At 33.4% G+C, this 15,151-nt stretch overlaps 1 protein-coding gene across 7 annotated transcripts in view; it reads right to left on the bottom strand.

Moving 5' to 3' along the window:
* Positions 1 to 15,151, bottom strand: part of DIAPH2 (diaphanous related formin 2) — a 189,308-nt gene that overhangs the window by 37,183 nt on the left and 136,974 nt on the right. For 6 of the 7 annotated variants that reach the window (XM_080553621.1, XM_080553622.1, XM_080553623.1 and 3 more), the window contains one exon: positions 10,917 to 11,012. In XM_080553621.1, coding sequence (XP_080409747.1) covers positions 10,917 to 11,012 — 96 coding nt within the window. Of the gene's footprint in view, positions 1 to 6,014; positions 6,191 to 10,916; positions 11,013 to 15,151 lie in introns of all 7 variants that reach the window. The other variant, XR_013938807.1, reaches the window with a different exon arrangement.

The following is a 15,151-nucleotide window of genomic DNA, read 5'->3' as shown; positions in this document are numbered from 1 at the left end:
TTTCTCTGCTGGTCATTTTTGTATTTATGACTGAGTTACTAAGTTGTTTTTCTCCCCCTTTTTCTAAAGCATGTTTTTCTGTTCTCAAAAACTGGGCCACATGCCTCTGAGGAGAAAGTAGTGCATTATTTCATTCCCACCTTTTCTTCTTTTTTGGCATCTCTGAGGCCTGCTATGCCCAGAAGTGCTTCCACTCAAGCTGGACCATCAAATCAATTATCACAGCAGTCTGCTTTCTAAATATGAATGGCAATGAATGACAACAGGCAAGGCAAACTTTCAGCTTTGATTTGTCATTGGTAATGTAAATTTTTTTGTTTTGTTGTACAGATGTTTGTTATAGTGGCAATTTGACCAAACTCTTCCCCCTGCTGTCTGCAACTACACTGTGTAGATCTTGAGGTGAAAAGCTTCACCTTTGCCAAGTCAAAAACGAAAAGAAGAAACAATATGGGATAGGCCATTATCAATATAAAAGTTCTCTTTTTCTGCTACCCTCTTACTACAATTGTTCCTGTCAAAAAAAAAAAAAAAGCACCATAAACTTTACCTGTTTCCATTAAAATGAATCCTAGATGTTTCACAATTACAAGGTTCAACTGTTTAGTACTGCTGTTCCACCAGTTAACATCAGATCTTCATTTACAGTAATATGCTTCATTTTTTTCAGCTAGAATTAGTATGGCCTTTTGACAGTACTAAAAGATAGATAAATTCCTGTATAGAAGCATCCACATATAAGACCTAAAGTACAAGACAATTTAAGTAGACAGTGAATTAGAAAAAAGAAGAGGTCCTACCCTTATTTATCATCAGTCATATTCTCCAATGAAGACTCATATATTATTTTGTTAAGAAAGGAATTAAACTATGAAATATAATAAGTGATTAAAATATTTTTGTGCTTTTCTTCATTGACACTACTGGTTCAAAAACATGCAAAAACTGCACTTTATATTAAAAGCTTAAATTATTTTTTGGGAACTGATTACATACTATGAAAGCGGATTTTAGATAGCAGCTGGGACACATTCAGGAAACTTTGGAGTGAATTCACCTGCAAGTTTGCTTTATTGCCAGTATATATAAACTGGGTGGCAATATGGGAAAGACTATATTGCCTATTCTAGTGAAAACAATTTCAACCAAGCAGGTAGTAATTTATTTCTGCAGTCACAGGAGAAAAGAAAAAAAAAAAAAAACTTAGGTCCTTTTGAAACACTCTTGGATTGTAAATTTGCTTTAATCTTCTTAAAAAGGGAGGTTTAACAGTACCACCTAGTGGTATCTATCCATAGACTTATGGACCAAATGGCCATCATATGGAAATCTAGGAAAGCTTCCTAGAACCTTCTGACGAACACCAGAACTCTTAATGATGTCACAGTTGAACCCTGATTTTAGATGCCTTTGCTACTGTAGGACTTAGGAAGGCTTTTTTTTTTTTTCTGTGTGGTATTCCATTTTTATGTAAACCAAACTATATCCAATTTCAAAACAGACAATTCCATTTATAATGATTTTTTTTTTTTCATACATGCCATTACCTTGACCTTTAAAAGGCTATACTTAAAAAAGACATGAGACTGCAAGCAAACTGGTCCTACACTATTTCATTCATCTGGAAATATGACTACATGAAAGACCAAAATACTGCAATTCTGACAAGCAGACTCCCCAACAGGTGGACTAAAATTACTAGGAAGTGATTACTATTAAAAAAACATTAAAAAAAAGTACCAGTTTTCACAGTCATATTACTTATTAAACATTGAACTTTTTTGCATAGAATGAGTGATAAAGACTGCATACCTGCATGCCAACATGAAACTGTACAACCCCTCATCATATTCAAACCAAATTGATTGAGAAGATGAGTTCTGAACTTGGAATTAGACTATCCATTATTCTTATATCAAAACCTTATAGAATCCATTATTCTTATATCAAAACACATCACTTCAAATAGAACACCTAAGAGCATGCTTAACATAATAGATAACTAAGAGAAACCTTCATCTGAAGATGACTACCTGCCATAGCAGTCTCGCCAGTACATATATACATAGCGGTTTATAATATAGTTTAACATTCTCCTTACAGAAAAAGGAGTTATAAAAGAACAGTGAGGTCTACTTTACCACTTACTTGTATACTCTACAGATACTAGAAAACTACCATTTTGGAGAGTTTTCCAAAGTGTGGATGAAATTATTCATTTTAATACCTTTCAAGTTTCTGGTATAAAACAGTATGTTATTGTGAGACAAGTTTCTGTAGATAGGCTTCCATTGCTTTTGCTTAGTCCAGAAAAGGTAAAAAACATGGAGAATGTGATTGCAAGCTTTTCTCTATGGGGTAAAGGACTGGCCATGATGACAGGAACAGATGACAGGCAACAGTACATGCACTATGAAAAGGCTGACTTCAAGAGCACAGTAAAGGCAATGGATTAAAATGTTTGTAGGCAACAAAGAGGTATGTTCAATTTTGGAGCTCTGTACTACAGTTCTTCTGTGCCTATAAAACTATTAAATAAAGGATAAGCTTTAAATCTAGATATGTTAATTCAGACTGGTTATTCACTTGCTTAACATTAATTTTCATTGTAAACCTGAATTTAGACAAGCCCATTTTTTCCCTTCAAACAGTGGTCCTCTCCTTATGCCCCTTCCAATTTCTTTTTTGTTAAAATATTAAAACTTCTACAATTAATCCTAAGAAAGCACTGTGTAGTTAAACAAGAGAAAACTATTTGATATCTGTGGATCTTATTATATCATTTTTTTAAACATCTATTTCTCTTTCTGTGGCTAAGAGGCAAGTTTACTCTGGATCAAAGTACTTCAGTAACTTTGTGAAAAAAGGGTTGCTGCTGGGTACTTCAGTGGTCTCTCAAGAAAGCTGCTTTCACCGAAGTGAGCACATGAATGGAAGAATGCATATCATGGTTTCAATGACTTGCATCTACCAAGTGACAGACAGAGAATGTCTTTAGTAAACGGCTGATCTAAAGTTATCCTGATTGCCTGTAGCAACAAGAGAGATTTAGAAACAACTCATCATTCGTCTTCCTTTAAAAAAAGCTACAGATAACTTTAGATTACAAACTGAATCAAAATACGGATTTAGCTAAAAAAGTGTGAACACCTTTTCTGAAGACATTTTTGGATTCTTTTATGTTATAATATAAGATTTATTTTACATTATGGATATATTTTGCCATGAAAACAAAATTGCAAAAACACATATGTGAGTTGCAGCCACATCTACAAACCATTTCATAGTGTATCAAAGAGGAAAAGGAAGGCTTGGAACACCCTTCTTTGGTCCTTCTTAGTTTCCATATGCCAGTTGTGAATTCTGCCTCAATAAGATAAATAACTAGTCAAGAGTGAAGAAATGATCTGCTTTGGAGAACATCCTCAGGCCTGATGGGCTGACTACCTGTCAGATAATGTTGAAAGTAGGATTATGTCTGAAAAGGTTGACATACCACAGACTTCTCTAAATCAAACACACGCTGTTTAGCTAAACTCAGTGAACTTTAACTGATTAGCCCATCAGTACAGTGAATTTGTATCAAATAATTTTCAAAAGGCTAAACCAAGAGCCTATACTGCATAATCTTAACTTCAAATACCGATGGTAAACAAGCTAGTATATCAAAGATTTCTTGTTAAAAAATGAACTAAAAAAAAACAACACACAAATGCAGCCTTTTAATCCTAATTGTTCGAGATCAAAGCTATAAAACACTGTATTCAAAAAAAGATAGCTAACAATAAAAAGGTACAGACACACAAACACACACAAAAGTTTCCACTAGACTGGAAAGCAGAAATCAAAAATACATCTTATTTTCCTGCCTTTTTTTTTTTTTTTTTTTTTTGCATTTTACATCAAGCACTATGTCAGTGAAAAAAATATTTGGGAACAGGAATTCTGCTCAAAGAAAAGATCATCATAAGGATATTCAAGTTTACAAGAGGAATCTGGTAAAATGAAAAAACCGAAATGCAGAAAACTTTGGAAAAATAAATAAAACAATTTTTAAAAACAGAACCAAATTAATCTTTCAGTTCACAATGTCATGAAAATATTTTTGTTGTAATAGGGTATACACAACAAATGCAAGAAATGCTACAAAAGAAACAGAAACATTCTGTGCTTTGTAACTGTAGAAGAGTAGCTATTAAACTCTGCCTTGGACTTCTCTAACTCTTCTTTCCTTCTTACTGACTTATTAAACAGGCACTCAAAGAAGAACAGAAAATACAATACAGTAGAGGTGCAGCTGTTTTCTGGCTATGCAGACAAAGCTCTAAGATTGCACTTGAAGCAAAAAAAATGATGGAAGAATATTTGTCCAATTTAAAGAGTTTCACATCTGTTCTTCATAGATTAATAGAACAGTATTTGTTTCTTTTTAAAAGTACAGAAAACAGAAAGAATATGCAGTCTCCAGTTCTCTCCTCTGCATTTCAGAGAAAAACACAATCTTTTCAAGATAAGTACAACTTTCTCTCTTCTAATACCACGAACAACACTTAAGTGAAGCGTGGTTAAGAGCATAAGGGTCACTCCAGTGCAAAGTATCATAATTTACATGCACACGCTTATCTTCAACAGATAATGATGTTTTGCTTGACAACAATTACTTGTCTTTCAAGTACCTAGTTCTACTGTTTATTATCACTCAAGATCACATCTCTTCAAAATCTACATCAATACAATTACCAAATCTGTAAGCTCATTTTTAGAAAAATATACCAGAGTGCTCTCAGTATTTCAATTTCAAAAGCTGCAATCTTTACAGAACACCAGCTGTTAATTTGATTTGGAGAAAAAAAAAAAGCTAAAAAAACTCAACAGAACGTCAGTTCAGATTGCTTGTAGATCATAAACTGTTAATTGTTTTAAATTTGTATGAATGTTTAGATGCAGCTGAAATCCTGAACTCATTTATTTGATTACAAAACCAGAGACAAGAGTGACTAAATTTGAACAGTGTTACTGGTTTATGTATTAAATGCCACCTGTTAGTTGCTGGAGCTGTATTTTTTTGTATTTTTTTTTTTAATTCCTTCCTTGTTTTCAGATTGTTTTCATTGAGATTTAACTATTAAGTTACAAGCAGAAGTCTGATGTTTTAGGCAGAAATACATCTTTGTATTTTATAAATAGAATTAAAAAATACTGAAGCATAAAACAAAATTTTAAAGGTGAACACAACCTTTTACCCAAAATGCATCTGGATTTATGGCACTCCTTAAAATACCAATAAAGTTACATACAAGAATGTGGCAATGTATTGCGGTCTAAATTTAAAAGACTTGTCTAAAAATGTTCTATAGTTGCCTTCTTAAGAAATCCAAGTGTTGTTTCTAATTCCAATTTTGTTATTTATTCTACAATATTCCTCCTTAAATCTTGAAAAATCACATTTCAAGAAAAACTCCTCAATTCAGTTAAAATAAGCTGTGTCATGTTCAAATTTTGGCAGTCCAAAGCCATACAATTTTGTAGATTTTTTTTTTCCTACAGAATACAAACTGTTCCAACAATATTTTCCAAAGGTGTCCTACCGACTTTCCTTAATAGGTCATTTGCAAGTAAATTCTTAAAAGTCCTTAGTAGTCAGAAGTCACGGCCACCCTATTTTAATACGTCAATTAAAAAGTGTACAGTTAAAATCCACAGATACATTTACAGTTTTTTTTACGCACTTCTATATATGTAATTCTCAGAGTAATATTGCCTTAGTATCGATACTTTGCAGAACTTTCTTCAATTGATGCTTTAGTGTTAGTGTAAGAATCCTCTTGCTGCATTTTCTTTTCTGAAACGTATTAATATTCTGGCAGCATGAGGATAATTTTTCCAGTATACATCAAAGAGAACAAAACTGACCAACTCGGGTTAAAGTTTCGTACTTTACACGCAGTGATGTTAAAGTCTTTCCAGGCTACATGAGCATCTTTGAAACAGAAGACATGAATATTAGAGCTTACATTAGTCTTTCTGTTCTTCAACACAGACTCTAAAGAAACCGCAGGGCATAGGAGATGTTTGGGAACATGGAAAATTCCAAGACACATCAAACTTCCAGACTACTCTTTTCATGCTGTGATTATCTTCTTGGGTTGGCTAACTCCTGACTACATGGGCCAGATGACACCTCAAGGAGCTGAAGGCAACAAAGAAAGTAAAAAAATTAAAAATTATCTGCAGTTGCAGAGAGTTTTGACAGTATAAAGCTTTGCTTTCTTGAAAATATCAACAGTTTTTTCCAGGTCAGGTACGTTAACCACACAAGAGAATTGAAGATAGTATTGAAGATGTTATTTCTGACATTTGAAGGGCAGAATGCATTCTAAAATCAGGCATCGACTACAAGGAAGGCAAGAATTGCCTCTAAAAAAGCATAATAAATGTGATGCCCTAAGAGGTTTCAAACAAGAGCATGAGCGATCACTTAGAAAGGATCATAATGTGCTTTATGCAGTTAGTCGTCTTCCCTGCCCAGAACTGATTTGTTTAATAACTTACTTTCATTTATGAAATCTTGTTATATTCAAACAGAAAGGAAATAATACTGCAGGTATTATTAGACAAAACAAGTATGAAACAATCACAGGAAATTACAGAGCATTATGTGCAAAAATTCTGAAGGAGAACCAAACCTACAAAGGGTAGCATCTAATAACCCGTATCTAGAAAACACTTGAGATTATGTGAAGCTTCAGTGCAAAAACAAGCCTATATAGACTATTTCAGAAAGTTCTCTGAACATGAAATGTTCTTATGATATGCCAGCAAATAGTAATAAAAAAGCCATCACATATGCTGTCCCGGGAGACAAACAGAAAACTATAGTGTATTGAATCTGTACAGGGTAAATTTACCACCAAAGGTCTTCCTAAAGGTATTTTAATACCTGACAATTGATACTCAATCTAGTACAAAATGTTCTTATTCACTCTTTCATGATACAATTTTATTGTCCATTCTACTTTACATGGTCAAAATCACAGAACTGCCTGAAGACCTGGGACTGTTTGAGTACCTCTATACAATGAAAGAAGAACTTCTCTACAGGTTTTTATAGTCCATTAGATTGCTTTGTCTTTGAATCCTCCATGCTTTCAGCTACTCCTCTAACGGTAAGTACTCTAACACAAGTGCAGTTCCAGCAAACTGCTAAAACAGATTGTTACAAGCTTATATATACCCCTAAATTCTCACTTCAGTGCTAAAAAGCTTTCAAATTATTCAACAGAACAAATATTTTCCAAAGTTTAAGCGCAACACAAAAATACAGCCAAACTCTGTTCACGGTGATATGTTGCTACTGCTTTAAAAGAAAATCATAATTGCTTTCAACAAAGAGACAGCATCTTTTTCTGAAACATATATTCTTTAGTAATAGAATCAATCTTACTAGAACTGCAAATAAATGTTCACACTCCACAATAGTTCCACCTTCCTTCAGATGGGTTGTCTACTAGAAGAAATAAAACTTTTGGTAAATCTCCCTTTTTCATCCTAGTAAAGAAAATCTAAAAATAAAACATGCTTATGTGTCATCCACCTTGTAGTGAGCTATGTCTATACACAAATAATGTGAATAATCACAGATTAATTTTATATTAATAAAATGATTAAGCTAATTGACTTCCAAATAGTTGATTCAATACTGTACTAAATTTTAATCAGACCCCAGTAATGGTGGAGTTTGGTTTTGTTCTAAAATCAACTTAATTCAAACTCAAAGTAAGCCCTAAGAAAAGCCATAAAGAAATTGTGTCCTCCATTGTGTCCTGTTTTATCCATCATGCTTGCATAGATTAAAGCTACCTAATCTGGCAATGTAACTAGATTATAGAAGGTAAATGCTGCAACCCCTAAAGTTGGAGTTTCTCTCACCCTCTTTTGCTTAGGAAATAAATAACAAATTATAAAAAATAAAAGCATTCTCTGGTCTGCTTAGTCTGACTGACAGCTTCTATAGACTGACCTAATGAACCTTTCAGCCCAAAAGTCTTCACACATCCCCTGGTAGGTAGCAAACTAAAGTTTTACTTTGGGCATTCTCTCATAAATTACCAATGATACCACTGTAGTTCAAAGGTCTCAAAAAAATAAAAACAAAACACATTGTTAAAACTTGAGGAAGATCAATTCCTGAGGAATCACTGACAATTTGATTTTAATTTTAATTGATTTTGTGTTATTTTGGAAATCTGTTCACTTTGAAATGCAAAAAAAAAATCCGCACAATAATTGGACATTTCCGTATTTCAGTGCGATGTGTCTGTTGTTCTTTGAAATTTGATTTCATAGGGAAAAAATGCAGAAAGACCGACGTTACATTCCAATAATATGTTCGTGAAGCTACAGGCACACAGACATTGTTGTACAGTTTTATATACCTGGCATATTAAACAAAATAATCTTCAACAACAGAAGAAACACCTAATGCGTTAACGGAAAATGCACAAAAATACAGAAATAACACAAAAAATGAAAAGCAAAAAGAACACAGCTCTAATTTGAAAAGCACCACTATCTCGTTTTTTTTTTTTAAACACCCATGTGGAACGCACTGTACTGTATGCACATGGCTTTTAAATAACAGTATTATGATGTTATATACTTCCATAAAAGGGTAAAAGAGGATAAACTAATTCACATACTAATTATAACATGCTCAAGAAATCTTACAGCCTAAAACACTTGACTCCAAAAAAGAAAATCACGAGTATAATATGCAGTGATCTTCTACTGAAACTAACAAAACTAATCGTATCAAATCATATCTCCTGCAGTATGTTTTGAAATGGACTAAACAAAACCAACTCTTTGGATGTTGGTGTCTTGTTTATATGGGATATAGATCAATCATTCTAGGTTTTGGAATTAAGAGTTCCTCAAAATATATCACCACTGCAATTATTATTAACCTATATTATCAAGTTCAGACCTGCTTTTATTCATCATTAAAAATAACTTCACCCTACTTGTAGCAGCCTTTAAATATTAGAGTATTTAATCTGAAACAATCTAGTAATACATTTAGTGATTAATTAGCACTGATGGTTTTTAGGATATGAGAGCAATTCCTGAGCTACATATATTACAAACTTCACATTTCAGCTACATTACATTGAGGCCATAATGTGCAATCATTAAAGCAAGCACCTGTGCCACAGTTTCAGACCTGTAATGGAGATAGTGACATAAAGCTGCATTAAAGATTTTGATTGACCAGGACACAGCATGCTCCCTGAAATTCAAACTTCCCTGGAGCACAAACTACAAAACGTAGTCTGAGAAAGTCCACTGCCATGCAGTCAGACCTGTATTCATTTAAGCCCAACATATTATGAATGAATGGCCAAAGACGCTTTGGAGAAAGATAAAAAAAAAAATTCATAGCACAGAACCAGAAATAGTATGCTATTAGGCAAAATATCCTCCTAAAATTATCTTCGTAGCAATAAATTATTACTTAACACAAGGACACTTGGGTACATTACTTAGCACATTACATTGTATAAGTTACTAAATGCTTTAGGTGAATTACATAAACTCAGATGTAACGAGTTAACAATTAAATAGCACCTCTTTGAAGGACATGTTTAGAATGGGTATCACTTTTTGTTTATTCAGATAAAAATCTTGTTTTAGAAAAAAGAATTAAAATGGCAACTAACAATTCAGAATTATACAAAGCAACAATTCAGAATTATACAAAACACACAAAGTCTAAAGTTCATAGCACACTTCTCTAATTTACCAAAGATTCATAAGTACTTTACCAAAAAAAAAAAAAATGTATTTTTGAAACCTCACACCTTTTTTTCCAATATTAGATAACCTCACTGTGTCAATGTGTCAAGAATCTCTCAAGTACCAAGATCTGAGAATCAATTTGAAAGAAACTAATCAGTTTTCAATACTTTCTCCAGTAAAAGGTAATAACCACAATAACACAGGAGAAAACAATATGAAAATTATTCAAATGTATGCAATTCCCTATTTTTTTTGTCTTTACGTTCATACGGTTATTAATTGTGAGGTGTTTTCAGACCCTTTTCATTCCCTTCATGCTTAAGGGTGTCACCCATGTAAAAACCTGGAGAATCTAGTCTAAGTAGGTTTTAGGTTAAAGTCTGCTTTAGTACCTTTTATTTTTTGTGTGTTTCTTTTTTAAAATGTAAAATATATTTTAAATAAAAAACTGGAAAATAGAGCGTACCATGAGCTTTAATGAAACGTAAATATATAGTAAATGCTATTTACAAACTGTATGCAACAGGCATACTTGTAAGGGGAGGAGAATGGAAAAGAGAAAACACTGCAACTGCTTAGCTCTTGCTCAAATTTCCTCAAGACCTAACTTGCAGGAAGCACTAGTTGTTCAGACTACACCTGTAGAATACTATTGTCTTCTTCAAAAAAGTAGATTATTTTTATTGTAAATCGACTTTCACAGCTACACACAGTACATCTTCCAACCAAACAAGAACATATTTAAGACTTGTGCTTAAAAATGATGACCGGCTATATTCTTACACCGAACTCTTACTGGTGTAAGAAGTTAGTATTTTTCATCACACCGCCTACAATAAACTAATTATACTTAGGGTTTTAAAGATTAAGACAGACTTGCTTTGTGCAGTCATGTTTTTAAATTACACTTGAAACATAAGAAGCACCCTTGTTATATTTCAGAGCCTCCAGTTACCTGAAGATAGAGCTATATTTAAAAATCCATGACCAAAAAGAAGGAATTCCTACCGAATTTTCACAGTAGCTCAGTGGTTTCCAGAGGAAATTGTTTTTAAGTCTTGGCAAAATAACTTTTCTCCATTCAGTTCATAATTAAAAGTTTTAAGAAATCACCATACCGTGTCCCCTTGGTGTTCGTTTCCTGCGATCTCTGAATGCTGCTCCTGACTGCAAGGCCTCAAGCAGACTATCCATCACTCCAGTCTCATCACCCTCTGAAAATAGGAGAAAGATATTATTAATCCCAGGGCAATTGAAATCAGAATGTCAAAAAAAAAAAAGGAAAAAAAAAGAACAGTGTCAAGCTTAAAAAAAAAGAATAGTGTCAAGCTTACATAATACTTCCAAACAACAGAGACATGTCTTAATGTAATGGATGCTGTCAGCGCTTCAGGTATCCCTGCCTAGTTTTTATATGATGCTCTGTTAAGTAAAATTTATGCCATTCCTACTGTTCTTTCAGTTTAGACGTGATCTTGTGCATTATTGATGTCATTTTCAGCATGCAGACAGATGCTGTTGAATGACTGCAGTTTCACTGCTAAAATTCCTTTAAGAACATCCTGAAGTAGAAACAGGACACCTTTTTTTTTTTTTTTTTATTTAATCAAAGCACACAGAAAATCTGATGAAACTGAATACCCCAAATATTGTAGTACTGCATATATATTTGTGTTGACTCTTATTTTTATGACGCATTGAATCCTTACTAGCCACATAGTACACTGCTACACATGTAAAAGAATACCATGGATGATCTTAAGGCAAGGTAAAGAAAAGAAAGAGGAAAAAAAATGCAGTGAAAGAAAGAGGTGCAACACTTCTTAAAAGCTGAATTCTATTTCTGCTAAATCTTCCTCTTGGTTTTCTATTTGGTTCCCCCCTTCCCACTCCTGACTGAAGCAAACTTGCTGCTTTTAAATTGCTGGATTTTACGGTGCAGTATGAAAAAACAAGTGGAAGGTTTATTTTTTACATATTTAAGTTGTTAACTTGCTTTGCATTTCAGACTGTTATTAAAAGTTGATCACAGCACAGCACAAAAAAGAGAGGTCAAAACTGCAATGTTACAAAACTGTTGATGACTACCTCTTTTCCTGCTCACATCTGTGTTATAATCCAAAGCTAAAATATAGACTAGACTCAGCAGGTAGGAGGTGAACATTTTATTCATCTCTCTCAGACTTCAGGCTAATACAAATTACTCCACCAAAGAGTGGGAAGATAATTACTTTATGCAAAAGATTTACATTACTGGAAAACACTTGTGACTTGCACAAAATGTAGGAGTTTAAATGTACATTCAAGGCTCTCAAATGCTAAAGTTTAAAAGCAGCTTATTAAGGCAAAAGGTATTCTGCCCTGGTTCTCTATTACATTTAGATTTATTAGACTAAATCCAGACCTGATATAAGAGCATGCAAATCCTAAATCAATACCTGGTTCTAATTTCTACATAATGATTATCAGTATAATTACTTGGTAAATTTAAATTATATATCAATGTAATTGCAACTATTACGTATAATATGCCACATGTATAAAGTTATCTTCAACACCAGATGCAAGGGAGCAGAACAACAGTAGCAACCGAAAGACTGAAATACAAGTCTTCCAGTACAGAAAATCTTTTTAATTTTCTTTGTGTACTTTACCATACACATGCTTATTCAATGCTTTATTGTTGGTTCTGCATTAGATTTATTTTCTAAATCAAAGATCTGTAAATACATTTTAACCAAACTATTATACTACATGTTGATCTGAAACATCTAATGAATAATAAATATGATTGCAATACACATAGAGTTAGTTAGCATGTTAGAATATTTTATATGCAGAAAAATTACAATCATTTGACCTTCATAAAAAAATTGGCAGAATGTATGCAAAAAACCTTCAATACTCCATAGATGTTCACACAGCTTTCCACATTTTCTGCTGAGTGTGCTACTCTACCTGCTAATTACTGCAACTGCTAAAGAACACCCTATTTTGGGGTATCAAAATATACAATACAAGGAGACATGAATTACAGAAGCTGTAGAACACAGTGATGAGATTTTTAACTCCTCAAAGCAAAATTTATGCTGGGTATGCTCTCACCACTGCATCTTTATCAAAGTTGTCAGTCGATTAAGTGGAAACTGGACAAAATTGCATTTTTAGTCAGCCTTCATTAAAATTCATAAATAATAATATTCAATAGAAGTTTCAGACTTCACCCACAGTTTTTGCTGAGTATATACTATATGAGTATATACTATACTAGTACATACTTCACATATTACAAGCTACCTCCTTGATTTACTATTATTATTTTTTTATTTTAATACAACCTGCAACAGTTTGCAGACACAAATCAGCTAAGGCAAAAAACAAACAAACAAACAAACAAAAAAACAACAAGTTTCTAAATTGAGTTAACTTATTTCTAACCAAAACTGTCCATGAAAATATGATGTGGATGCCCATCCTTGGAAGTGTTCGAGGCCAGGGTGGATGGAGCTTTGGGCAACCTGATCTAGTGGAAGGTGTCCCTAACCACAGCGAGGGGTTGGAACTGGATGGTCTTTAAGTCCCCTTCCAACCCAAAGTGGGCTAGCTACTACAATTTTAAAAAGAAATATAATAACTGAGATAGCACTTTTGACTGGTGATGGTAAAACAAAACAACAAAATAGCTTAGATCTTTACTTTAGTCACTTTGGAGGACATATGACAGAAACTGCTTGAAATCAGAACAGATGTCAGACCATCCATGCAAAACATGGTACACCTCCTGCCTGTTTGGCTTCTTCTGAGCAGTAGCTGTGAATCTGAATTGGCTCCCAAGAGCCCCTGGGAACACTTTCTCATTTCTAGAGTGTTCTGCCGTCTTCCCTTTGATTTGTTCACACTGACTAGGAGAAGATTACGAAGAGAATGCCCATATATTTTACTGGTGCACCTCCATTTTCCAGTAAAGACAATGTATTTGCAAAACAGGTTGTACTCTTTTGGTTTCACATGTACTAATTGTAAACTAATTTAAATTAACACAAACGTAAGTAATTGCATGGCCATTTGGACAGAAGCTTTCTGGAACTTTGCAGGAAATTTTTCACAAATCTAGGCCCTTACTGAAAGAGTCTTATCAAATACCACTTTAAGTAACACATGATGTCTACCTGCCTGCCTCTCCAGATGGTTTCAAATTCATACTTCTAATCACATCTTGCATTATATTATCCTGCTTTGAATTTTAGCACTTCTGATGAGTTACATTTCAACAGTGGAACCACCAAAATGGTTCACTGCTCTTTCATGAGTCAAACCCATGTCCTGTATAAACTTTGAAAAAAAAAAGACTGTGTATTCATAATTAGTATTAGGATTCTAAATTGCAATATATTCACTAAAAAAGGTCAATTTTCAGCGTCTCTTTGGCAAGTATGTATTTATGTTTTCATACATTTGTATTTTATTCATCTGCTAAATTCATTTTGCAAGCATAATAAATATCTTCAGGAAGCAGTCTTCCTTAGCATTTTGCACTAGAATACAATCTCATGACTGTTATTTACTTTTTAATTAAATGGAGAGCAAGTTTGGACAGTATGACTGATAAACGAACCTATACCTCATGTCAGTTTACAAAAGAAGGCAAATCCTCGCTTACATACCAATTAAGCATATTGTTTATGATAACCTGATCGCAGGCTTATATCAAGTTAATAGAATGAGAAAAATGTGCTTTGTTACACTGGCATGCTACTAAAAACCACTTTTGAAAAGCGCACACATTTTCAGAAAATGTCACAGTGGTCAAGGTCTACTTCAACAGGAATGTATTTAAGTGAAATGTGTAAACATTACCCATGGGGATCATTTGCCCCTTGCAAGGATGATTTACACACACACACGCGCGAGTGCAGACATTGCCTCTGTGTGGGAAGGAAATGATTGCGTGGCTCCAAAAAAAGAGAGAGAAAAATACCATAACAATTGAAGATATTCATAACTAAGTTCCACTATTGTTTCAAAGGTTACATTTCTGTTACAGTATTAAGCAACTTGTAATTGATGTCATTAGCTGACACAGCACTTTTAGCATTAGAAAATCACTTAAAAATTGCTGATAGTTAACAACTCAAATATTTTATCTAAAAAAAGAAGAAAAACACAAAAAATGTAAAAAACTAAAAAACTCGCAAATGTTATGCAACTTTCTGCTTCCAACAAAAATGTATACTCTGCATACTAATCCAGAAGCAGTCTTTGTTTCTACTGCACATTAAAAAAATTAAATGTAATATTGTTACTTTAAAAAAAACAAAAAACTTCTCCCAGTGGATTACAGAACTCACCAGTG

Source organism: Anser brachyrhynchus, assembly GCF_964034855.1.
Source record: "Anser brachyrhynchus genome assembly, chromosome: 13".
NCBI classification, from domain to species: Eukaryota; Metazoa; Chordata; class Aves; order Anseriformes; family Anatidae; genus Anser; species Anser brachyrhynchus.
This window is presented reverse-complemented; position numbering and strand designations above follow the sequence as displayed.